The following is a 25994-nucleotide window of genomic DNA, read 5'->3' as shown; positions in this document are numbered from 1 at the left end:
AACCGAGCTTGGAGGCATTTTCCAAACGAAAGATTTGGTCAAATCCGGGTGATGGTAGACCCTTCTCTTAATCAACTCTGATCACTTGCTTGGTTTTGTGGCTTTTTTTTTTTCCTTTTTTATTTATTTTTTTCCTTTTTCGAAGAAGAAGAAGAAGAAGAAAAAAAAAAAGAAACAAAAGCCGTTTAGCCTCTGTCTTTTCCTTGTAGGGTTAACATTTCACAGGTATGTGGCCTGACATTTTAATTGCTCAAATAAAGCGTCTCGGATGCCGAGAAGCACAAGTAGACTTCATCTCATTGTCATGACGCAATTAAAATCAATTTTCCTCAACTTTATCCCCTCGCATTAGTTATAGCTAACTCACAAGCCACGGTCCTGCCACATACCCAGTCGTGGAGAGAGGGGAATAGACCGTCCTGCCCGCTGATGGACAAGCGGAGGCAGCCTCCCAGCCTCCCCTGTGCATACCCTCTGTACACACATGTAAGCGCACATGTATCAGATGCACATTTGTCAATGTACACAGACAAAGGCTTCAGCGACTGTGCTTCTAGGTCATGGAACAGTTGAGTACCAACTTCATTGTTCCCCAAGTTCCTTGTAAGCATCCATAAAGTCATTAAAACACAACCAGAGATTCTGCTCCAAATTGGGAATAATACCAAGTACAACTCAGGAGAACCGCACACAAGCCACAGTCTATCTCAGGAGATTCAATAAGAACAACTTCATAGCCTGTGCCATTCCGTTCAATGTGCTAAAATCATCAACAGGGGATGTGCCTCCGAATTCCAGGGCGTTTGGTTTTAAGCATCAAACATCTAGAACTGACCCCACAGAATGCACTGTATTTCAACGCAGTAACCTTTCGGTTTAATCAAAGGGAAGTTAGTGAATTGTAATTATTCAACATATATGGAACAACATTTTGACACCCTCATACACATTTTTGCAGCAAGAAAAACTGTAAACTGGCAAGCCAGCCAGGTTTATGAACAATTAGAATATTTTACACAAAACACGCTGGGCTTTAGGAAACATGAACACATATAAAGAGTAAATTAATGACCACAGGAAAGCATCCTTGATAGTTCAAAAAAATCGACGAGATGAGAGATTTTTTTTTTTTGAAAAAAAGCATGAACCAGACATGTAATTGACCTGTGCTGGTGTGCACTTTGCATTCAGTATCCTTTACACACAGGCAGAATATAAGGTAAGTACTAAGTGAAGATGTAGGCAGACAGGGGCCAGTTTTTAGGGAAGGAGAAACCCCCCTTCATTCATTCCTGGAAACTTCCTAGCCCTCACCCTTTCTCCGATAAAATCACGTATTTCACTAAAGCTGCAGGTGCTGGGATTATTTGAAAGTTGTAAAAAAAAAAAAAAAACAACTATAGTGGACACTGAACTATCAGAAAGCTGGTGTGTAATGAGATTGCCACAGAGAGAAGGCAGGCTGAGAATTTCAGGTTGATTAGAGACACAATATAACTTTCTCGTAAGGAGGACAGAAGGATGGAAAAGAAATCATTTCAGAGAAGGGTTTGTTGTTGTTGTTGTTGTTGTTTTCTTCCCTTTCAACCCCTATGATTCAAGGGATTGCCTAATGCTACAAATGTCAGTAGATTAGGGGCAAACTCAGCAGAGATGTGGCGGGGCTGTGTTGAAATAGGAAATCTAATGGGCATACCCATCTCAATTTAATAGAAGATGGGAATAATTGATTGTAGGGAAATCTTAATCTCGCCTCTTGAGTGCAGACACTTCTATATAGCAAGATCACCTTTTCCAGACATGCAGTGGGAAATTTTTGACGAGGAAGAGCTTCCAAAGAGATTTTTGGTATTTGAAGTGCGGTCTGATGGCCTCTGGTTTAAAATGAAGAATTTCCCAATCTCTTACAGAACTGAAGCCTGCTAAAGCACACAACCACAGGGCTGCCATGAAGTCCGAGGTGTTTCAGTCTGTATTTTAGGATTCATTCAGTTATGGGGCTGCTATTAAAAATCCAATAAATAAATACATAAATAGCCATATCAATTGTAGTTAATTTGACTGCACATTAGAAGAGGAAGGACTGCAGACTCAAGGGGGAAAAAAACCAGGGGAAAATATTTTAAAATGTCTTCTTCAGAGATGCTCATTTCCCTTGAATAAACAGCTCTAAGACTAAAAGATAAATATCAATATGTCGTTACTGTTCAAAAAAAAAAAATCCAGCCCAGTCTTTTATTGTAGATGTAAATTTATTTTAATGAGAGGAATGGCAAGCTTTAATTTGGCCGCAGAAAGTTGGAAAAACATTTGTTTTACTCTGGTGGGAAAAAAAAAAAAAGGAAAGTAAACCCACCCAGGAATATGATTTTCTTGCAGAAAGTGGCCTGATGGCTGTAATTCTCCACAAATTAAATCACAATATGAATACAGACCCCGGCAAATGCCGAGTTTAACTCTGAACTCAGTAGAAACCAGTTCTGTCCACCAGGATTCATTGAATTCCTCCTTTCCCTCAATCTAGTCCGTGTGTGTTTTTCTCTTCCACCACACTGGAGCTCCATGAATAGGGAAAGGGGCTTCCATTGTGTCCCTCTGAACTTCCAAGTCAATGCAATTTTTAACCACTGGCTTGTGGTACTTTGAAAATCACCAGGGGCTGTCAGAGTTGGGTCCTCTGAAAAATTTACAGTGCTAAATCAGAGCATATGCTGGGAGGGAAAAAATTGCCTAAGATTGGAGCAAGTACAGTATCTGTCTGCCCCCTAGTGTAAGAGTCCTCGCTGCCTAAAATTCAACTTTAAAAGAAAAGGAGCTCTTAAAGGGAAACGACTTTGAGCTCACGTAGGCATAGGAGAATGAAACTTCTGTACATTTTAATCTGAATAATTCTTCAGGATTTAAAATTAATTGGCTCTAGCTTGGTTGGACCGGACTCGGATCTCGCCACCTCTGCGTTTCCCGAGTCACTGGCGGAGAGGTGATGATTTTTTTTTTCCTCTCTCTCTCTCTCCCTGAACTGGGTTTATGTGCGTCCTCCTCACCCCCTCCTCTCTTTTTCTTTCTCTGTCTCTGTCGTCTCTCTCGCTGGCTTTTTAAAAATGAGGAACCGTTCCTTGAACGTTCTGGACAGAGCACAGAATTGCTTCTTAAGTCAGCCCGACGCGGTTGCAATAGACAGCAAAAAGGTAAACGTTTGCCTGAAATCCGCACGCCAGCTCCACCACCCCGCCCGATGGTGAGTACCCTTCGCGTTGCGATTCTCCTCCTAGCTTTAGCCGAGCGCTCGCCTCCCCGAGCCGCGGCCGAGGGCGCCGGGCAGAGCTTTCCTCCCTCCCTGCCGGACTGCCTGTCACTTGCACAAGGTTGCAAAATGAAGCGCAGAGGCAAATCAAACAGTAAATTCTGATACTTCGCGCAAGCCTCGCAGCTCCTTTGCTAGAAAACCGAGTCGTCTGTGGCTTGGAAAAAACACGCTTCTAGGACTGGCTTTTAGTTTGCTCTATCGAAGGAAATGAGTTTGAGGAGACAGGACGAGTAGATGGGGAGGCACCGCAGTCTTTACGCTTCGGTTTAATCATATTTTGGCAGCTTTGCAATTGTATTTTCCCCCCTCTTCCCCCCCTCCACCACCTCTCCTATCACACACATGTAATAAAATATGGCAATGCATTGAATTGACTGTCCACCCCCCCCCAAACCCCTGAAACCACAGTCCTAGGCATTTCATACACGTTAGCAAACCGATTTTTTGAAAAGCCCCAAGTCATCCCCAGCCCCACACAGCACAAGGAGAAAAGTGAGAAAGGAGAGAGAGAGAAAGAAAAAAAATACTGTAAGTAAACATACCAAAACCATATTTGCCTTGTTCAAGGTCCCAAACCGCTTGCATCTTCCTTCTAAACTGGAATAACTCTCCTTTAGTTTGGCGGGTGAAATAAACGCTTTGTTGGCCCCCTGAAAAGATGTGTCTTTGATAATTAAAGAGAATCTCCTCCTCGGTGTTTATCTAAGCGATTGTGCAAACTGATAAAAAGTAGGCACTAGCCTGCAGGGAAAAAGAGGGAAGGTGTAGGGAGAGATCTTCCACCTCAAGGAAGTGCTTCCCCATGTATTAGGCGTTCTCAGCCCTGGAAAACCCTGCACACTAACTTTAGAGAGACGAGGTTTCAGGGAGCTTTGTACATAGCTGCTGAGGAATGCAAGCCTCGCCTTTAAGAAAAAAAACCCCAAACCGTAGGTAGGAGATGTCTGGAGTGATCCTTGTCTCTCATCTCATTCCTTAGAAGGAAGAGTGCGTTGTTACACCTTGTTTGGGGCTGGAAAGACGAGACTTTAAAAACACCCGTCCAATTGAAAAAAATCTCCCAACTTAATGAGTTTAGTCGGAGGCTGGAGCAAACGGCTCAGCCTCAGCAGAAAACCGCCAACAACTATGGGCGATATTGCAAAGCAAGACGACCCGAGGCACAGCCAAATTCCACTGTTTGGGGTCGAGAGGGATGGAGGCTAATCCTAAAGCAAGTTGGAAAAAAACAGAGGTGGGAGAGGAGGGGGAAAAAGCAGCAGCCTAGCAGACTGGCAGACAGGCTCCCCTCACCCTGGATCAAAGATAGAACTTGAAACAGGAAGGCAACATTTTTCTTAGGAATCCGTTGGAATCCTCATTTTTCTACTTTTAACTCGTGTCCCCCCAAGTGATTTTTTTCCCCTTTCCCCTGCAGATCTGTGTCCCCCCTTTCCAGTCCCCATTCTAGAACTTTCCTGAGGAGGAAACCTATTTCTTTTGGGGGGAGGGGTTCCCAATTTCAAGTCTTCAATAATGAATGCTTAATTAACCCCCTCCCTTCACCCACCCTCCTACATGAAAAAAGGAAGCAGGAATACAGTAACTAGAGAAAATTGAGAATAAACTATGTTGCCTCTTGCAGTTTTAATACAGTTTTAACTAATGGATTTTTTTGTTTTGTTTTAAGAGAAGAATAATGGGGAAACACGGATCTTTTATTTTAGGAAACTGTTATGGTAAGATGTATGTCAGACTTGACAAATGGAACTAACGCTCTTCGGCTGCTTCTTGTCCTTGTCTTAAACAGGAATTAAGTTAAACACAGTGCTGAATGTTAATTACATGTTTACTGGCTAATGAAAATTACAAATGGTTTTGCCACCTCAAACAATGATGAAAACTCTGAAGACACTGTAATTATATACTTTGAGGGAAATAACTCAGAATATTGATCATAAGAAGTGTAAATCTTTTTTTAACTATTCATTAATACCATAAATATGGGCTACAGAAGTTTTTCCTTGTGGTTTGTCTCATCATTTATATCGAGTGGATGGATGGTGAGGCTTCTCTGGGGAGGTGGTGAACTCATTCTCTTGTAGAAGGAGGCCACTTGTGTAACTCAGGGGTGCCCCCCTCCCTTCCGCCCCCGCCCCCTTTAACCCCAGCAGAAGGTTGAGGGATAGTTCAACAGGGGGGCCGGGCTCAGGGCAGGTGAAGGTGATCGCTCCCCAGCCTCTCCCCTCCCCTGCCCTCCTCTCTCCTCTTCTCCCTTCTCCCTTCCCTGCCAGGTCTGATCAATGTCCGCCTTCCCCAGCCTGGGCGCCTGTCAGATAACCTGGCACTCGGGTTCCTTATGGAGGACAACTCACCGCAACCCAGCCACGCTGCCCTGACAACTTAAGTTCCTTCCTTCAGAGGTGGCTAGGGCAGTTCTTTGCTGGCGAAGACGACAGCGAAGGGAAAAAACCCATCGAGGTGGAGGGGGTTATTGGGTAAGGTGGCCGGGTGGGGGAACCAGAACTAGTTTCCCTGGGTTGGGAGTAGAGAAGTGTTTTTGTTTTTGTTGTTGTTGTTGTTTTGTTTTAACTTTGGCCTGAGTTGTAACTCTGCATTCTGTAGCATGGTAGCCACTCCGATCTTGGGGGTCAAAGGTGAGGGCTGCACTAACCCTAAAAGGCTTGTCTGGCCAGGCCAGAAGGCCCAGCGTGCAGAGAGGTGGGGGTGTTGTCAGCCAGGCTGCCCGAGGCTTCGGAGGGGGTGTCTATGAAACCCAGACGCGGGGGGCACAGCACCGAGAGCCGGGTTTTAAGTGCAATATTGAGGATTTTTTAAAAGTGCCCTAGGCTTGTGGGATTGGACTCCTCTTTTTCCCTGAGAATTCCCAAGGCGCTGGTCTTTGTCTTACAAGGAATGGAGTTTCTGAATGGTGTGAAAGGGACAGAGAGGGTCGCTTCAAATCGATTTTACTTGTCCTTTCTGTCTTTTCGGATCAACGCCCTTCAATGGGCACAGAGGTGCTCTTTCAACCAAAAACTTGTGCTACATTTTCTGCCTGTATTGGTGCTAAATACAATAAGCACTGGGCAGATTTTTTTTTCTTTGCTCTCCAAAGCAAGAAAGCACCCTAATTAAATTGTTTTATATGGACAGTCAAGACGGACCAATTAAGTATGCATTAGTATAAAGATATAGTCTGCAGATAAGGCAGTTTAGAAAATCAGGAATAGGACAAAGGAGAGGGCGCTAGCTTCGGGGAGGGGTGCGTGGACCCAACAAGGTCGCTCACCTTCCTCCCCGGGCCCAGACGCCCTGGCCCCAGGTGAGAGGGGAGCAGGCCCGCTAACAGGTGGGCAAAGGCGTTGGCGTCGCTCAGGCCCCAGCCCCCGGGCCGAAGAGCGGTGGAACCCAAGGGGTTAGCAGCCCTCCCTTCTCCCCGCTCGCTCGGACAATGTAGTCGTCGGAGGTGGCGGGTCCCGCAGGAGAAGCGAGAGCGTGAGGCGAGAGCGTGCCGCGTTCCGGGTCGGGCCCACCTCCTGGTGTGCTGGTCCAGGGCGCCGTCTTGCAGCGACGGTGTGCGCCCAGGGAAGACCGGGAGGGCCCGGGGGACGAGGACACCGCCACTGCGGCGGCCGCAGCCCCCTGCCACCCAGGATCAGGGTAGGAGGCCCCCTTCCAACACATCCAAGCTCAACGCCTTTTCGCTTCAAAGGAAACGGGAGCTTCTCTGCGAGGAAAGTAAAGTTCCCACCCGACGCCGTCCAGCCCGAGGGGCGTCGAGGACCAGCCCCAGAAATGGGGGAATGACCGAGGGTCGGAGAAAAGGTAGCGAGAGTGGCTCCTGGATGGGCGAATGGAGCCGCGGGCCTCTCCATCCTCTCTCCGCCCTCTGAGGTGTGGGCGGGCCGAGCGCACCTCGCCCCGAAGGCGACGACCCCCAGAGCAGAGGCCTGGGCCGCCCCGCGTCGCGGCGCAGGGCTGTGATAGGTGGTCCCCGGGCCGCGGGGGCGCGAGCGCAGCGCGCTGCGGCGGGAAGGGCGCGCGGGGCGCACGGGGCGCCCTGGGTCGGGGGCGGAGGGGGGTGGGAAAGAGCGGAGGCGAGAATTAGAGCCTGGGGAGGTGGCTGAATGTCAAAAGTAAAAAGGTTGAAAAGCCAATTTTCCCAGCGCGCTTTCGCCCCCTTTTGCTGGTTGCCGAGGCCGTAAATCAGCGGCCAGCAGCGAGGGCGGGAGGAGCCCCCTCGGCGGGCTCTGCGCGGCCCCGCCCGGACCGTGCGCACCTCCCGGTGGTCCCCGAATCGATCCGAAGCCTAGCTGAGGATGTCACCGCACTAAATATTTACTGATCACACACAAGTAGCCGGGGCTCGAACGATTTTCCTCTGTGAGGAGAGCGCAGAGAGAAGGGTAAATCATTTTATTAGTGTGGATAAAGCCCAGAGCACACTCCGGGCTGGAGTGTTTTAAGATGTGTCTTCAACGGGATGAAAAGAGTTAGGGAAATCGATACGGAGTGATTAGAAGCCCCCGGGGTGGCGAAGGGGGCCCAGGCTTTCAGGGATTTGGCGAGGCTGAGAAGGGGGAGCAGCCCCCGAGGGGCGGGGGGCGGCCGGACCACCGCCAGGGAGCTCCCGGGCGCAGGCCTCCGTCCCTCTCTGCTCGACGGGAGACGCGAGGGCGCGGCAATGCGCCGCGGCCGGGCTTCCACGGGCCACCGCCGCGGAAAGGTTGCGCGGGCCGCCCCAGGGCCGGAGCTTGAGAGCCACGTTGCGAATGGCAGCGGTCAGGTGGCCACTGGAGCGGAGGGCAGGCCCGGCGCGGGGACGCTGGCGGGTTCCCCCACGGCGCGGTCTCTGCAGGCGATCTCCTGGAATGAAGGTGTGACCCAGACGGGTTGCATTTTTCCGCCCCAGCCGCGACCCGCAGCATCCTCGAACTTTCTCCTTGATATATCTCTGTCCCCTTGCTCTTTTGATGTTGCGAGAGAGGACGCAGCGGCCCAGCCCCGCTGGCTGCCTGTCCCTCCCACCCACCCAGTGTCTAGGGCGGCCGCCGGGTGGCGGAACCCGCTGCGGACCACAGGGCTGGTGGATTCCAGGTTCGGGGCTCCTGGGCAGGTGTGAGGAAGTCTGAGGCTGACGAGGACGAGGGCAGGGGCAGGGTGACGTACACCGATGAAGCCCCCAGGGCGGGAAATTCCCTTTTGGGGGGTATGGAGCCACACTCCAGCCCCGGAAACCGGTCTGTGGCCCCACGGCTGGGTGCAGGAGCCCCAAGTGGCACAGGGGCGAAGGCTTGCAGGGTTCGCCGAAGTTAGCAAGGCTTTGGGGGCGGCTGGTGGAGGGGGCGCAGTTTGCTGGGAGGGAGAGGAAACCTTGTTCCCAAACTCAAGCAGCAAAGTCTTGGCGTGAAAATGGCTTTTCACTTCTAGAAGCGGGAGCCTCGCTGGCTCCTGTGAGCAGACCTCGAGGTTCGACACAGCTGCAAATAATCAAGAGGACACTAATTTGGGGGGGAAAAGGAGAGGCGGAAGGTGATGAAAGGGGAGAATTTCTTTGGTTTCTTCTTCCTTTTCCAGCACCTGACCTTCTCTTAAAAGTCTGCTCTTTCTGAAGAAGCTGGGGAAATTATTTGTTTATTTATTTATTTATTTATTTATTTATTTATTTATTTATTTATTCATTCATTCATTCCTCCTCCTGCCCCTCCCCCCCTGCACGATTTTCTTGGCAGCTTGAGGAATTCAGTTGAGGTTGCCCTGCTTGGCCCCCAGGGCACCAGGAAATATAACTTCAGATCCAATGAACAGTTTTCCAGAAGGGTTACTTTTTATTATTATTATTTTTTAAGATGAATCCTAATGGATTGGAGCGATGTGTTCAGGTGTGAGGCGACTGGTGCCTCGAATTCCTTCCTTGGTAATCCTCTAATTCCTGTGTTGGCAGCTCTGGTGTCTCACTGACCTGGAGGCTGTCAGGAGTCGGGTCTCCATTAGCCCTTCTTGGTCTTGGCCAGAGCGAAGGTTAACTAGGGGCGGTAGCAAAGAAGGAAGAAAGAAAGGGGAAGGAAGGAAGGAAGAAGAGAGGAAGGAAGGAAGGCAGGGAGGAAGGAAAGGAGGGGGGATGGAGGGAGGGAATATTCTAGTCTCAGGGATTTAGAGCTTGCCTTCCTTCACTGGTCTCCCCCACCCCCATCCTTCTTAGGAAAGCAGGTTTCCATTCAGAGAGACAACAGTCTCATCCATCAAGAAAGCTCACTCCATGGAGGTGGACTTTAGGGAATAAGAAAACATAATGTAGTGAAATATTTTCTTCCATTTAACTGACCACCCAGTTCACTTAAAAAAAAAAAATCTAACATGTCTACAACAGTAGATTATTGTGGGAGGGGGTTTTAAAAGCCAAAAAAAAAAAATCCACTAAATATTTTACCTTCTCTCATTTAAGTAAAAGCTAATTTAGAATCTTGCCAGTAGCCAAATTATAGCCATAAAATCTGGATGAGATTAGGAAAATATTCATTCTGCTGGCTTTAAACCTGGTGGCATTTTAATGGGTAGTTATATAATAGTTATGTGCATGAAGGTGTATGCACATGGGTGTGTATATATTCTTATGGTGTTAGAAGTTCCATGATGGATTAAAGGTTCATATACTCAAGCACTAGATAGAGGCTGTCACTCATGTGTACATGCCAGGGGTCTGGCAGAAAGCAGCGCAAAAAAAGAGTTTTGAATGAGCTCCTTGGAATCACTATTGTTGAAATACAAGCTGAAGCAAGTTAGTAATGGTAAAGCTATTGTGCCTTGCAGAATCATAAAAAGACACTTCAAAGTAAAAACGTCAATTTTCATTTTGGTAGCTTTGGCAGGGCATTTAAACAAAAGGTGAGCATCTTTTGCCTAATATATATTTAAAATTCGACAACATGATCCTCTATTTTACTTTTCAATGAATTAAAGAAATAAAAGTGAGTAGGTTCTAGATACAGATAGGTTTGCTGTCCCTGTAACCAAGTCTCTTGTGGGCTATACGTGCTTTTAATGTTACAGTGCAGGGAGATTCCTGATGAGAAAGTTCTAAAGACATCTAAAGCCATGGGGACATTGGTTCTTATTTAGAAGTGGACAGAGTGAGGAAAGATCATCTAATTCTACATTTCCTCCCCCTTTTTGCAAGAGTCTGATAATGAAATCTTTAAAATGACAGTTCATTTTTGGTATGTCAAAAAAAGCATTAATCAAATGGCATCAAGTGCCAGTCACTTAAATGTGAAAGTGTTAGTAAGGCAGGTATCCAGATAAATTAATATTGTTGATTAGCTGCATCAGTGTACTTAAATAAAATACAAACAGAACAACAAAGGAGGGGGGGTTATCTGATTTAATTTCCTTTAGCCACAAAACTTAAGGTGAATTTTGGAAGAAGAATAATAAGTTAAGGACTAATTTTCATTCTATTGGTTTTTAGAAGGCTGAAAGAAAAGTTTCAACATAAAGCATATAATTAAAGAAGTAGATGAACAAAGACACACTGCCATAATAGGAAAACATTATGTGTGAATTTAGAAAACATAATTAATTAATTAATTAATTACCAACTGCATTTCTCCCCTTAAGAGGGTGATTTCTTGAAACGTTGAAGGTACACATTAAAAATAAAGGACTTCTGTTCAAAATTAAGAGGAGGATATTTAACATGATATTCAACTCCATGATCATAGGAAGTTTCATCTTGAGAGTTTACAAAGTATAATATTTAAATGAAAAGTACACTGGTCCTTTTATTTTGAATATTGGATGGAGACAGGTACTTTTCCCATCTGTCCATTACAATTTATAATAAATTAATCAGCCTTATCGAAGAGATTACGAAGTGCTTGACTGAGGTAAATTGATTTAGATGATATCACTTAAAACAGTTTAAAGCAAAAGTGAAAACATAAAAAGAAGGGGATATTGGCTTCAGTGAAAAATGTCACATTGGGTATTTCTTGACAGGGCCACATCATATCATATTTCAGGGGGAAGTAAAAAATTGGGCAAATCTGTTTCTGTGCAGAATGTATGTTAATCGCTTATTTATTGACTCTAAAAGTTATAATGCAGATTTTCATTTTGCATATACTTTGTTGCCATATTGCCATGCAATTAGAAGGAAGCCAGCATGGTCAGATGTAAGGGAGGTGAAGGGGTGGAGGGGTGGGGGTTAAAAGAGTATTATTTTTCAGTCTCCAAGACTTAATGCTTATTCACTCATTGATTCTTTTCATATGATATTGGTTAATTTAATGGCTTTTAAAATCATATACTTGCTAAAACATACATTGTTTCTAAATACAAAACAAAATCAGAGGCATTCTATTTAAAACAAACACACTTACAAATATCTAAACCTACTCTTCTTTGCTAATAACTCTTAACATTGTTACTGACGTGGCTGTGGATGAATATTTTATATAAGAGCCTTTAACTCTCTTCCTATTTACCCTGGAAATGCATTTAATTTGTCTTTTGTGCTTTAAAAAGCATTAGTCAATATGCAAGAATTATTCACCTTCTTTTAAAAACCAGTAAATAAAAATTCTGATCATAGGAAAGAGATGTGATGTTTACTTTGAAGTTTCAGGAACATATAAAGTTTTCTTAGTAAACTAGAAGAAACTCTATCCTAGATAAATTTAAATAGGGCAGCTGTGGGGTATGGTTTATATTCCTGTCCTTCTGCCTTCTTGCCTTTGGCACTAAGGTATCTGGGTTTTTGTCTTCACACACTGTCTATTGTTAACAGAATAGATTTTGAGATTAAAAAAAGAATTTTCAAATTGTTTTGCTTTTATAGTCTAATGCATTATTAAAAATAATATTTATTTCTGTGTTCAAGTTTATATATCTAGGCAATAATGAGGAGGTGAGGCTCTAAAACCCTCCTGCGTCCCCCCAAAAAACAAAAACAAAAATAAAAACATTAAATAAATACATAAAGAGGAAACAAAACCCCAACAACAGGATTCTGTGTGTTGAAAATACAGGCACGCTGTTTTTACAATGGAGCTCTTAGGGTTTTTTTCATCTTAACTATCAACCAGCATGTGACACTTTGGTTTTATAAAGAATTTATGAATTTTAAACAAACTTTAACAACATAGCATCACAGGCTTTTTGAAGTAAAGGAAGATTTGAAAAATCAGCCTCCAAAATAAAAGACACAAATAAGAACCAGGGCATTGTGGCTTGCCTCAGTTTTTAAAACTGTTAGGAAAGTTATACTTTTAAAAATTACAATAACATGCGTTTCCATTAGAGTGCAAAACAAGATAATTATAGGAGAAAAAAAAAGAAAAAGATTCCCTGCCACTCCTCCCCATCCCCCCCCAAACAACAACAACAGAACACAAAACCAAAACCCCAATCCTAAACCCCACCTAAGAAGCCCCTTACCACTGTAGGGAAAGTCTCTGTGTAACTGTGGGTCCTGCCAGAGAGCTTCGGTCTACTTTTTAAACGCGGCAGGCAGCGGTTACACTAGTCAGCAGCCTGGCAGCCTGGAGAAGGAGGCACAGTGTCGGAGCTCCACGGTGGATGACCCACCACTTAGAAGCAAACTTTGAAAGCAACTGTTGAAAGTTAACCTCTCCTTTCCAAAGGAGGTTTGCAGGGGCTGGACAGTGGGAGCTGATATAATCAATTTTATTATTTTTGAAGTCATTCCTAACTTTTATGATCCTGCCACCACCACCACCCCCCCAACTCTTTTACTATCTGTCTTTGTGCCTTCAGGGCCAGTGAAAGAGCAGGGCAGATTCTAGATTGCTTTCAGAGTTTGCCTTCTCTGATGATGGATTACCATGTCAATTTAAACGGCATAGGATTAATTTGTTTCAATGATTTCTCTTTAGGCTGAATGCCAGCCATTTTTCTATCTCTCTCCCTGCTCTTCAGAACAACAACCACAAAAAAAAAAAAAAAAAAAAAAAAAAGCCTTCTTTCCATATTCTAAGTTAGGAGACAATAATAGAAATAGACAAGTTAGGTGTAATGTTGCAACACAGTTATAGGTCTAAGGGTTTTTATCTCTGCCTAAGAGGCTGAAACATACAGTCAGTCACATTAAAATGAAATTGGACTGAACATTTATTCAATAAATACTTGTCTTGTAGATAATCCAGTGCCGGGTGCTTTTGACACATAAGGACTTAATTTGTCTTGGATAACAAGTTATTAATATGGCACATTTAAACTTGCCACCTACAATAAGGTTATTGAGATCTGTAACAAACTCAAATGATCATTGGGAAGAAACATTTGAGGGAGGGAGGGAGGCAGACTTTTTTGAGAATGCATATCTTTATCATACTCACACACACACACATTAGTAACAGATATGTATTTCAGATCACATATGGACAAAAAAGTTCAATGAAGTTAAGAATAATTCCATTCATTATACAGGTATATCTAACCTTTCTCAAGTAAGAATGTGTCAGGGAGTTTTCTCATTTGAAAGGTTTCTAAAGTGCACAAGAAAAATGCTGTTCAAATCCTATTTCTTTGCAAGACCAAACCCATTATGAAGTTGAAAATGGCACAAAAAAAAAAAAAGCACTTAAGTGCAATCCAAAATCAAATACTCCCTGCACTTTTTTTTTTTTTTTTTTTTGCCTGGACTGGCCTTGCAGCCAGATAGTGAAAGTTGCCTGTAGAATAAAGGCAATTTAGGTGAAATAATCTATCCCTAAAGTGATTATTGTATTTCTTTCTCTAACCAGAGGTCCCCCAGCTGAAGCAAAGGACCAGGAGAGGGGTTTTATCCTATGAACTGAATCTGCTGAGTAAATGTGGCTATATGAACGCTGGGCTGCATTTCCATCACCCCCCTTTCTTAATTGCCTCAGCATCCTCAGCATCCTCCTGCACTGAAATTAAACATCATAGTTCAGGATAGTTGAATTCCAAATATGAACGTGAATGGATTTTATAGACTTCCCCTTTGGCTAAGCCCTCTCAAATGCATAGGCGGTCTTTCTTTGAGCAGGTTCTACTTTCTAAGGACATATGCAATCAGAGACCAGTGACTGTCAGAACTGGAATCTATGCAATTTTAATTTGTAAAAAAGTTGTTGGTTGTTAACCTTGGAGGAGATTGTGCATCTCTAAGAAACCAAATCTTTGAGAGCTCTCCCTGGGAAATGATGTTACACATGAGCAGAAAATCCAGGCAAGAAAGGCTAATTGAATGAAGAGAGAGAATTAGGTTAAAAAACAGAGTACAATCTAGTATCACATTTTCAGTAGTGTAACTTGAAATGAAGGTGTCTTCAAGTCTCCGGTGATGCCAGAGTGTTTAGATGTTGGCCACAGATGGGGACACCTATTGAAATGTGTCTGAAGAAGATTAATAGGGCTTGTCACTGTTGGGAAAGCACTGCTTTGCTGTAAATTTCTACCAGCACAAGATGAATTACCGATGAACGCTCACTTATCAACCCCATCACTATCGTTCGACACTAAATCAAATTGAGAAGTTATCTGCAATCAGAAAATTTCTTTTTAAAATAGACATACACCTTTAGGCCCCAAACCCTTTAATAATCCCACTCAGAAAACAATTCCCGAACCCATGATGCTTCTTTAGCTTGAGCAAAATTATATCTCCATAATGAATATATTTTTAAGGTCGCATGCAACAGACAGCTAGCCGGTCAATAGCAAAGTTTGATAGTATTTTAACGAGGGGATGAAGGCTGCTTCTTGGAAGCCTGCATTTAATCTTTCATAAAACGCATTTTCTTTGCTTTGAGACATTTCTCTCCCTTACTTGGAAGGCAAAGAGGAGAGGGGGTTTGCCGTTTTCCTCTTCTAAACGCCATCCCTGTGAGCTACTTGTTATCTAATCCTCTGGTAAGATAAAATTATGAGCGAACCACAAGTTTAGGTAGAGAACAGTAGAATAGGATTAAAGGGATAATGGTGATAATTGAGGAAACGAATTTATTCTTTTATGATTTAATGGTGTTTTACATTTAAGGTGGCTTATTTGGGAAACAAAACAGTGGCATTATCTCTTTTATTATCTGCTAACCAACTCCAGGCATACGGAGGTTTTCCAACCTAGGAAGAATAATGTTTTAATAAAACTATGAGCCCTTGGGGTTTTATCAGGTTCTGTTTAAAAATTATCTTGCATGCATAACTCATTTGATTTTTACTTCAATTCATCCCAGGCAGATATTTTGAATTCCCATTTTGCTGATGAGTAAACTGAGGCTCTGAGAGTTAACTGAGGCCATAGAGCCAATAGGAGCACAGCCAGAATCCATAACTATTTTTCCTAGGTTCCTTTCAGGGTCTCTATTGCTAGTCATTGTGTAAATGAAGAAGAAGATGAAGAAGAAGAAGAAGAAGAAGAAGAAGAAGAAGAAGAAGAAGAAGAAGAAGAAGAAGACAGGCTACTAGCAGACTGACATTTGCTATAGACCACAATTATGGGAAACATATAGGCCGTTTCATCTAATCTCAATACATTCATATATAAGATATTCATTTTGATCTCTATCAAAAGTAGATACAGTTACTACTTCCATTATCCAAGAGAAAAAAATAAAACAACCCAGAGTCTTACAGAGTTTAGGGACTCACCCAAACACCCAAAACTTGCATCGCTAAGTTGAGGACAAATTATTCAAGTCCAGGAAGTCTACATTCAAAGCCACTGCCCTCCCCTGAGCTCCTGTTTCTAATTGTAAGGAGTCTTCAATCGAATGGAGTGGTAACAAGAAATCCCACTTATTTTTGGAATCTAAAAATCCCTCAGACTCTGAGGCAGTGTGTCAGAGCAGAATAGACCCTGGTTTAGAAACAAGGAGACCTGGGTTTAAATTCCAGCTTTGCCAGTTACTGTGTGACGTCAACATCTTTGGTTTTTATGTTCCTCATCTCTAACATGGGGTGATTGGAGGAATGAAACTACGGGCATTGGTTTGGAGTGCTTTCTTCTTTCATGATGCCTTAAGGGACTGAAATGAGGAACAGAAATGGCAGCCATGTCTGAAGAGGTGAGTGGGGACGAGTGACATGTTGGGCACTTTGAGAAGATGTGGCTTCCATCTCAGACTGGAGACACAGTGTCAGACTAGGTCTTTGCTTTCTTCCTCTCCGCTTCCAGAGGGCAGTGAATATCTAAGACAATGATCATTCTTTCAAAAACCATATGATTTAAAACTTACAAGAAAAACTGTCCCAGATAGAAGAAGAAAAACCTGAGGTCTGGAGCAGTTAGGTGACTTAGGTAATGTCATCCAGCTGATTGGTGACAGGGATAAGCTCCTTTTCTCTCAGCCTCATAAACCAGGAATCCACTCCCACTGCCCTTGCCCCACGTCCCCAAAAATACATCCTTCCAATGCTATGCTTCTTATTCAACAAAAACATACTTTAGATCATCTAGTCACATCTCCATTATAGCTATTACTCTATTTTTTGATAAGAGGGGTCATGTGGGCTATTAATGGTTGCACTATGAAATCTCCCTGGATTTCTCCCACCATAATCTTTTTTCTTTTTTAAAAGATTTTATTTATTTATTCATGAGAGACAGAGAGAGAGAGAGAGAGAGAGAGAGAGAGAGAGGCAGAAACATAGGCAGAGGGAGAAGCAGGCTCCATGCAGGGAGCCCGATGTGGGACTCGATCCTGGGACTCCAGGATCATGCCCTGGGCCAAAGGCAGGCGGCAAACTGCTGAGCCACCCAGGCATCCCTCCCACCATGATCTGTCATAAAATCTATTAAGTTAACTAGACAAATAGTCGAAACTGCAATGAAGAATCACATGAGAATAAGAATATGCTGTAATCTCCGTTAGGTCACTATAATATTCCAAGCTATATTTATTACAACCCTCCTCTGATGCTTACATAACCAAACTTGCTAGATTTATATTCTCTAATGGCTCCCCAATGGGAAAAACCTGTGTTTCTTATCTTCCTTTTCCTGTCCCAAATCACCCTTCCACATACATTTGCCTGCTTTGGGACCCCCTGTCTGGGTTTCATCAGAAGTTGCAAGACAAAATGTGCATTATTAAGAAATATAAATATTTTCAGAAGCAATCAAAGGGATGAAAGATTGATTCAGCATGTAGATTGGACCTAATTCGAAGCAGCTTTGTTCTAATGAGGGCTACCGGGATACAGAGTCAGGAGCTGTTGTGGCCACCAGTTGGAAATTCCGAAATCGTTAGGATAATCGTCAGGATTTCTCTTGCGAGGTTTGCTGAAATAATTTTTGCAAGGGATATGCTCTAGTGTCTGGGCTGTGCCACCTTCCTTGCCACACTTAGGGATTCGTGGTACTTATCTTTGAGAAATCATGACTAATTTCTTCTCTTTAGAGTTTAGGTCACTGAGTACCTCCCTTTTGCACTAACTGGGAAGTTGGCTTAGCACTAACTTTCATAAGAACATTTTGGCCCGGAGGCATCTGTATTACAATTTCTTTCTTGGCTTAATAAAAGGTATCACATTATCTACCTGGTCAATCTCTATTGGCTTTCAAAATAGAGACATGGAAAAACCTAATAAGCCTCATTAGGATATCTGCTTTAAAAACAACAGGCTGCCTCATTTAGCATGTTGCTTTGAAATGTCCCAGCAGAGCTGGGTGGTCACTGCTTGAATACAGGTATTGCTAATTTGGGATCTTTGTGTCTGGGGTAGCTCTGAAAAAAAAAATCGTAATGTGTAGGTGGAATTTTAATACACAGGGGATCAAACCTGATTGTTGTATTTTGTTTTTGTTTTCCTTCTTTCTTTCCTTTAATCCCACTTTTTGTCCACATGGCCATGTGTGAGAGATGGCTTGATTTTCTTGATATGGTTCAGCCATCCACAGCTGGAATTCCAAAGACTGAAAATGTCTTTAAAATCAACACAACTCAGGGAGCCTCAGAGAACAAGTTTTCCTTTGTTGTAGGGTATAGTATTATTTGCTGTAGGTTTTTTGATATACATTCTAAATTAGGCCTGCAAAGGCATGCTTCATCTTTAATTCATCACTCTCAGCTGAAAGAGATTAGCAATGTCTAGCACGCACCCCTCGTATGGTGCTGACCTCATCAAGTATGGCCTGAAATTAATTAGCCTCATTCATTCCAAATGGAAAAGGATAATGGAGCAGCATTTTAGAGATGACCATCACAAATTGTTTGCAGCATATTTGAAAGACCCCTATTTTCAAACCATGTAGATTAAAATTCTTTCCAGGGCCAGAGTTATCAGGGACTCAAAGCAAAGGCTGGTCAGGTTTCGTGTCTGTACGTTTGTGTGTGCGCATGCGTGTGCGAGTGTGCATGCCTACCCAGTTGTTTATTGTACGAGTGTTAGAGCCTGTGGATGGACGTGTCCGTGTCCGTGTTTAGCTGGCTTTGCTGTCTAGCATGACACCTGGAATACTTGACCAACAAAAATCGGATTTAAAAAAAAATATGGTGTTTAATACTGTTTTAAATGGTCCAGTAATAGAATATGTTAGTGGATCTTTTTTTTGTTACCATGAAGTGGGCATGCCAGCATAAACTTTGCTATTTTCCAGTAAGAGGCTATTCATCCTCTAATTTAGAAACAGAAAAGCCTCTTAAAGAAATGCACAATTTTTCTATTTTGAGTTATTTTTGAAACTTTCTATGACTTTTCCCAGTCTTGATTGTTTGATCGTATTTCAAAACATGATTGAGGAACTAACTTGGATTAGAGAATCACTTAAATTTACCATCTTTCTAAGATTAGCTGATTTTTTCCCCTTTTGGGGATTGACTAAGGGAGGCCAAATTTTTGAATATCAAAACTGCTTTCTTTTCTAGCCAAAAAAATCTTGACCGGGGTTCTTTGGGATTCTCAAAGATGCTGTAAAGTTTATTTTTATGAACAGTCATTTGGGGACTACAGATTAGAAGAAAGGAAAAAAAAAAACATGACATTTTCTGTTTTTAGGTTTTAATTTTTAAAATACTGTAAAATGTGGTCAATTTATGAAAAGGTATTAGTAGTATTTGGGGGAATTTTATCTAATGCACATTTCCTAAGGAAGAAAAAATTAATCCCAGAATAACTTTGTTTAGATAAATTAAGAGGTAGATATTCAAAGTAATGTAACTAGAAAGCTTCCACTTAACTGTTACAGTGAAAAATGCACTTTTAAGCAAATAATCTTTTTAGGGTGCATTGATATATTAATCTCCATATGTAAGTTATTTAAGATTATTTCATCTTATAATAAAAAAGAAACTGGAATCATGTTGTCCCTATCTCTGCAAATGTAGGATTTAGAAATTTCTCTAAGCTCACTTTTGCCTAATTTTCTCATCCCAGAAGGCCCCTTTATCTAATGGGCATATATCATTTAAGTACAAGATCATCAATCACAAACTGTGAACCTATCATTTTGACATAAAAGATCTATCCTTAAATCTCTTCAAACCTCTAGCATATAATTTAAGGAAATTAGCTAGTTTAAAGTCTGGATTTCTGACTTCTGGGGGATGAAATGCAAAAATGAAGAAAGCTTGAATTATACAAATTTGATTTTAAAGTCACAGTTCAACTGAGCCAGTGATAAAAGATGATGCAGTGCAGATCTTGAAATGTTGACAGAAATAGATAATTTTGTTAATTATCATCTGGTCAGTTTGGAATTTCATGGTTAATAAACATAGTATGAAATAAAGACAGATATCTGCAAAAATAGCTTGACTCCTTAAAGCACATTACCCCAAATATATTTTCCTCATAAATTTTTTATTATTAAGACAAAGAAATGGATACGTTGCATAATATTGCTATTTGCTCAAAAACCGAACACTATGTCTCCATTTTTATTTAATTTTTTAAAAAATTTTGACAACTGAGGTGAATATGGCAGGAAAACCGTAAATATAAGGATTAAGGCTTCATGAAATTGGAGTTCATTGAAATGACAAACCCAAAGTAAAACCCAGATGAACTTACCAAATTTCATTTGCTATCCACCTGAAACTATAAATCCTTTTCTGGCATTTGATAGTAGAAAGGAGGTTCACCTAAAATTCAAACCAGGTTTTTCTAAACCTAACCCAGACTCACTAACTTTAGGTAAACTGCAGTTGTGTTATGGCTTCTTACTGAAACTTTCATCCCACTTTAGCTAATAATGAATAGATGATGGGCCAGGAAAGGGAACCAGAAGATGTTTTTGGAGTTGTTTTGGAAGGGAGTTGACATCACAAACCTCCCAGAAGTCTTTGCTGAGCTTCCACTTGGAATACAACATATGTAGGATACCCTAGTGCTAAGGAGATAGAAATAGTGCAATGGAGTTAAAAAAAAAAAAAAAAGATTCATTTATTTATTTGAGAGAGAGTGTGTGGAGGGTGGGGGGAGGCAGAGAGGAAGAGGGACAGAGAGAATCTTAAACAGACTCTGTGCTGAATGTGGAGCCTGACCTGGGGCTCAATCCCACAATCCTGAGATGAAGATCTGAGCCAAAACCAACAGTCTGACACTCAGCTGCCTGAGCCACCCACCCTTGGAGTGGAAATTAAAGAAAAAAAGTAGAATGACACAGTGAGAGATTGGGGAGAAAAGATAAAAAAAAAAAAAAAAAACAAAAAAACAAAAAAACAAAAAAACAAAAAACAAAACTGAATAAGTAAAACTTGGAGAAGCATTAGTTAATGTAGAACTCAACAGGATTCCAGAAGTATTTAGAGAAGTGAAGGCCTAAGGGAACTCGGGTTTTTGTCAATGTCTTGCCAGATCCAGAATGAAAGCTATATTCTCTTGGACTACTGAAGAGATTTCACAGGATTTTGTTCCCTGCCACGTGTATGTTGACTTAAAGATAGGCTGAAAAAAATATGGTTTAAAAACTGCTTTACATAATATATAATGTGGATATATATTGTATTTATAATCTATAATCATAATAACGTGGAATGCTCCATAATCTTTATATTCATATTCTCATTTAATCCCCACGCTGAGTTTGCAAGGTATCTATTATCGTCTGCACTTTATAGATATGGAAACTGAGGCTCAGGGAGATTATGTTGCCCGCCTGGGGTCACACAGCCTGTAGTTCCCTTGAGCGTTCCCAAGCCCAGACTCCTCCCAGAACACCACACTGGCTTCTCTTACACAGCATCCCTAGGACTTTGCCCAGAAAATGATGTCATAAAACAACTGGTTTTCGGCCAAATTCATTATGGTGCGTTACCCTCAAGGAACGTACCGATAAGAACACATTATGCCAGAATGAGACACAGCTCAGCTTCTGAAATCTGGCTGGCATCCTCTAAGAGGTGGCCCTGTCTGCTCAGCTCTTGCAGAAGCTGAGCATGTTAGGTAAACACCCGGATGTCGGCTAGGGTGTGGGAGCAAATGATAGATGAATGAACATTCAAAACCAGAATGGATCTCTCCGAAGCAGGCCCCAAGCCTCCTGTGTTTACAGGCCCCCAAATGAAATCACCTGGCTGTTTATAGGAGTCTTAGTGCTGATGAAAAGACGGTTACACTCCAAACTTTTTCCTGCCAAAGGAAAAAAGTTCCAGGTTCTTTAAAAAGTACCTAAAGCATCTGATCTGAAAAGTGGCAACAGCATTTGGGACCAATTACCCAGATTAAGAGGCAACAATGTTCTGTTTACACTTCGTAGCCAAGAGCCCTTTGGCTCTGGCCCACAGGCTGGGGATTGTAAATTACAGAAATTGCAGCCTAACTTGACTTCTCTTTTGACCTAGGTGTCTGAGTGTAGAGAAAAGCAGATAGAAAAGCCCTATTGCTGTCTGCCCTAAAGCCTCAGTGGATGAGGAACTGAATGTTGTCTTCCAGGTAAGACATTTAACACATGCAATCCCTGCAATGAAAGCAATGGGTTCTTTTCTAACTTGGGGTAGGGTCGGACTATGAATATGATGTGTCAGGAGATGGCTTTTCAGTTTGCTCCTCCTCCAAAATCATTTTTGTGAAACCAGTTACAAAATAAAGGCTCCTTGACATCTTTTGATTACTTAACCATAGCACTCCAGTTTCGCTCCATTTTCCAATATACTGTGGATTAATCAGTAACAAATGGTAGATCATGAAGTTATACCAGGAGAACCCCGCCTTTGAGTGTGGTCAGATGTAGATGGTGGCCAGTATAGCCACTGTGGGGAAAAAAAAAAAAAGCAGCACCATTTGGTCCCAAACTCAGAGGCTGCTAGGGATTTGAATCACTTGGGCTTGAGATGTAGTTTCCTCCCTTTACAAAGGAGGACCAGTCCCCACTTGGCATAACCCTGATAATTCCAGAAGTTTCCGTGAAAATTTTTGTCTTTCTTTTAACATAATCCTGATGTTAAGGGCCTGACCTTGCCAAGGGAAAGGAATCACAAAGGTCAAACAGCAAGGAGGAGACACGTGAGGCACAGGCCTGCCCAACACAGAGGTGGAAAAGACAAGCCATTATTTTACTGATAGGCGGAATCTGTATGTGTTCGAGATTTATGATCTAACCATTCTAATACCACATTTAGACCATCAAATTGGAAATATCCACAGGCAAGGATAGAGGTCTTCTTTTTAAAGTTCTATACATTGGGTAGTCATTTAGATGAAAACATGATTGAGGTGGTGATTGTGGAGTATTATGGGAATCTTGATGTTCAAAGCATTTTTCTGACTCAATAATCCAGTGTCCACTTCAAGGAGGTTGTCTTCTGAGACAACTCATATTTGATGCCACTTCTAGTTCCCTCTAGTACACATTTTTTTCTGAGAAAAACTGATCAACAACCAACAGGGATTTTTCTGACCCTGGTTTATCCCAATAATTTATCATTTTCTGCAGTGTCAGAGCTTCCTGACATATACAATTAACTCACAAATTAACTTAGAAATGATAGTAAGCTCTCAGCTAAATGATCTAGTGGCCACTGGGGACCAGACCAATTTTCTAGAATAAGGTTAGGACTAAGTTGCTCTGGAACAATGCTAAGGTTGGTTGTGTAGAAATAGTTACTTGAGTGTGAGCAGGAATCTAGGTATGAAAGGGAAAGATTTTATCTGCCCCTGATTCCATCAGTTACTCCATCCTGTGATATTTCTTCATCTATAAAACAGGGGTAACTGGTTTTAAAAATATTTCAGAATTCAAGGTTCCATAATGGAATTGAGAAGTCATGGTGTCTTTTCATTAGAAGGGAGCTTGGGGAACACTAGTCCAACTTTTCACTGAGGCCAGAGGTCTGGAGATAGGCACACGACCAGGCTGACACCGATTTAGTAGTTTATAAGAGTTGTAAATTTAAGGCAGGCAGCACAAAGGTGTGAAGGTCTGGGTGAAGGCTGCCAGTTTGGAGAGGGCTAGCCACCTAGAGAGATGGGAAGTCAGGGCTCGCTCACTCTCTCCAAGGCTACTACTTTTGGGAGCTTTGTTTTAAGAAATTTTTGCTCCTTCTATGTGAACAAAAATTTGTGTCTCTGGAACATCTTTTTATTGGGTTGGATGCTGTCCTCAGAAGAAACGCAACTCAACCTCATCCCTCTATCATACGACAGATTTTCAAACACTTGAACATAACTTTTCCTCTCCCCACCACCTCAAAACCACCATTTTGTTTTATTGGGAAAATTCTCCAGTTCCCCATGGGACTGGGACTCAGAGGTTTTTTTTTTTTTGTTGTTGGCCATGGTTTGCCAGATTTTCTTAAGAAATGTCCAGCAACAAATAAAATACTGAGAAATCTCTTGATCAGCGCTGTCCACCACATCATGTGACTGGCTTTAAACATAGCCCTGAATTAGGGGGAGTCAGATTTCAGCCGTGGAGTCAGATCTCAGACATCTAGGGCTTGTACAGGGGATTTATTCCATTTAAGAATGTTTCATGTTATCTCCATTAAATTGCATTTTTAAAAAAGATTCTATTTATTTATCCATGAGAGACAGAGAGAAAGAGAGAGAGAGAGAGAGAGAGAGAGACAGAGACACAGGCAGAGGGAGAAGCAGGCTCCATGCAGAGAGCCTGACTTGGGACTCCATCCTGGGTCTCCAGGATCACGCCCTGGGCTGAAGGCAGCGTTAAACTGCTGAGCCACCTGGGCTGCCCAAATTGCATTTTGATTTGGCTTTTTGGTAGCTTACAGAGTCTGTCTCCCTCATCTTTTGGTAAATGGACAAATGAGTTTCCATAGTGTTCTGGACAGTGGTGCAAGCAGGCAGTATAATCCATGCTATGGTTTCCTAATGCTAACAGATTTTCATTATTATGATAAAGATATTGACTATGGAAAGAGGTCATATATTCAACCTCAGACCATCATCATAGTGGTTATTTTGCTGCTCATTTTTTCTGTGAATGCTCATCAGTGTCACCTGTGTCTTTCTTGATGCTATTCTGTTGTCTCCGTTTAGCATGGAAGGGCAGGAGAATCCCACACTTAAGTCCAGTCTCAATCAAAAAAAAAAAAAAAAAAAAAAGAAAGGATTCTACTTAATTTGCTTGTGCTAAGCTGAGAGGGGACACTGTATTTTTAGCATGAAAGGGAGCTTAACCAAAGAATGCTAGTGTTCCTTAGTCAGATCTTCACGTTGTTTAAACTTTTGCAGATTCCCCAGCGTTGGGCAGACTCATTCAAAGATATGTGCTCAAAGAATTAGATGCTTTAAACATCATCCATGGCATGGAAGTTTCTGCATTTCCCTACCTTTCCATTAACAGCAAAATGTAAGTGCTAGCATCAGGCTAGGTCTTGATTTAAGTGCCTAGCAACATAACTCTCCCCCTCGGTTCAGTCTGGGTATATTAAATCAGGTTCTCCCTGGCCTGAAAATTTAAATCTTTCGGAGATATCTTTTACATGTAATTCCCTTTGAACTTCCACCCATGCTAATTTTAAACACATTTGGTATTTTCCTCCTTCTATATGAATACAGTCGAGCTCAAAGAATGAATTTCACCAGTGTTTTCTCCTTTGTATGTGTTCAATAGGTACCCCTGAAGCAATTACCTACTGGGAGAAGTGGGAGGAGCCACTCTGTGGGAGCAGGGGCCACAAGTAATATGATCCGTGGTTGTTGTGTGTGTAAAGTGCTAATACTTTTGACAGCAGCCATCCTAAAGGGGTGTAGCGAGTCATTTGAAATTTGTACACAGACTGCCCTATCCATTACGCATCACCCATATCATACCCATAATCTCCCAAGGCAGATATGCTATTACACTCAGCGGGCCAAGGTCTGCCTGTGCTTATATACACACAACTCCCACTGACTCTGTGCCACCGAGGCACTTCAATGGGAGTTGTCAGCAGCATAAATTTAGCCCGGTACAGTCACAACCACAGCGGGCGCAGCTAAACAGAGACCTGGCTGTGTGTTTAAAAGGCTGAGGAAGAACAAAAAAACTGCCAGTTTTCATAAGAAATCTTATCCCTAGAGCATTAAGAACTGTAGCCTGACACTTGCCACACTATCCTCATCCTGCAACCTGCCGATTCCAGCCTGGGACTTGGAAGCAGCTAAAACAGAGTGAGTACTTAAAAAAAAAAAAAAAAAGGTCTGCTACAGGGCATCAAACTAAGCTTTGCATCCAATCTTATTAGGCAAGGGAAGAACTCCCCATAGGTGATCCATCTTGGAACCATTGACCCTCTTTAAATATATAGAATATTTAAAATACATACAGCAAGGG

At 42.3% G+C, this 25994-nt stretch overlaps 1 protein-coding gene and 1 long non-coding RNA gene across 2 annotated transcripts in view; one reads left to right on the top strand and one right to left on the bottom strand.

Annotated features, from left to right (window-relative positions):
* NR2F2 (nuclear receptor subfamily 2 group F member 2) overlaps positions 1–4397 on the bottom strand; it is a 14812-nt gene extending 10415 nt beyond the window's left edge. The window contains exon 1 of the mRNA XM_055326335.1: positions 3850–4397. Within this exon, the coding sequence (XP_055182310.1) occupies positions 3850–3892 (43 nt within the window). The 5' untranslated portion in view covers positions 3893–4397. The remainder of the gene's footprint in view (positions 1–3849) is intronic.
* Positions 2239–25994, top strand: LOC129510299 (uncharacterized). Its single transcript, XR_008664566.1, has 4 exons — positions 2239–3238; positions 22060–22150; positions 24911–25028; positions 25740–25994. It is a non-coding gene; the product is annotated as an uncharacterized LOC129510299 (long non-coding RNA).

Source organism: Nyctereutes procyonoides, unplaced genomic scaffold, assembly GCF_905146905.1.
Source record: "Nyctereutes procyonoides isolate TBG_1078 unplaced genomic scaffold, NYPRO_anot_genome, whole genome shotgun sequence".
NCBI lineage: Eukaryota > Metazoa > Chordata > Mammalia > Carnivora > Canidae > Nyctereutes > Nyctereutes procyonoides.
The sequence above is the reverse complement of the archived record's forward strand: the minus strand, read 5'-3'. Positions and strand labels throughout refer to the sequence as shown.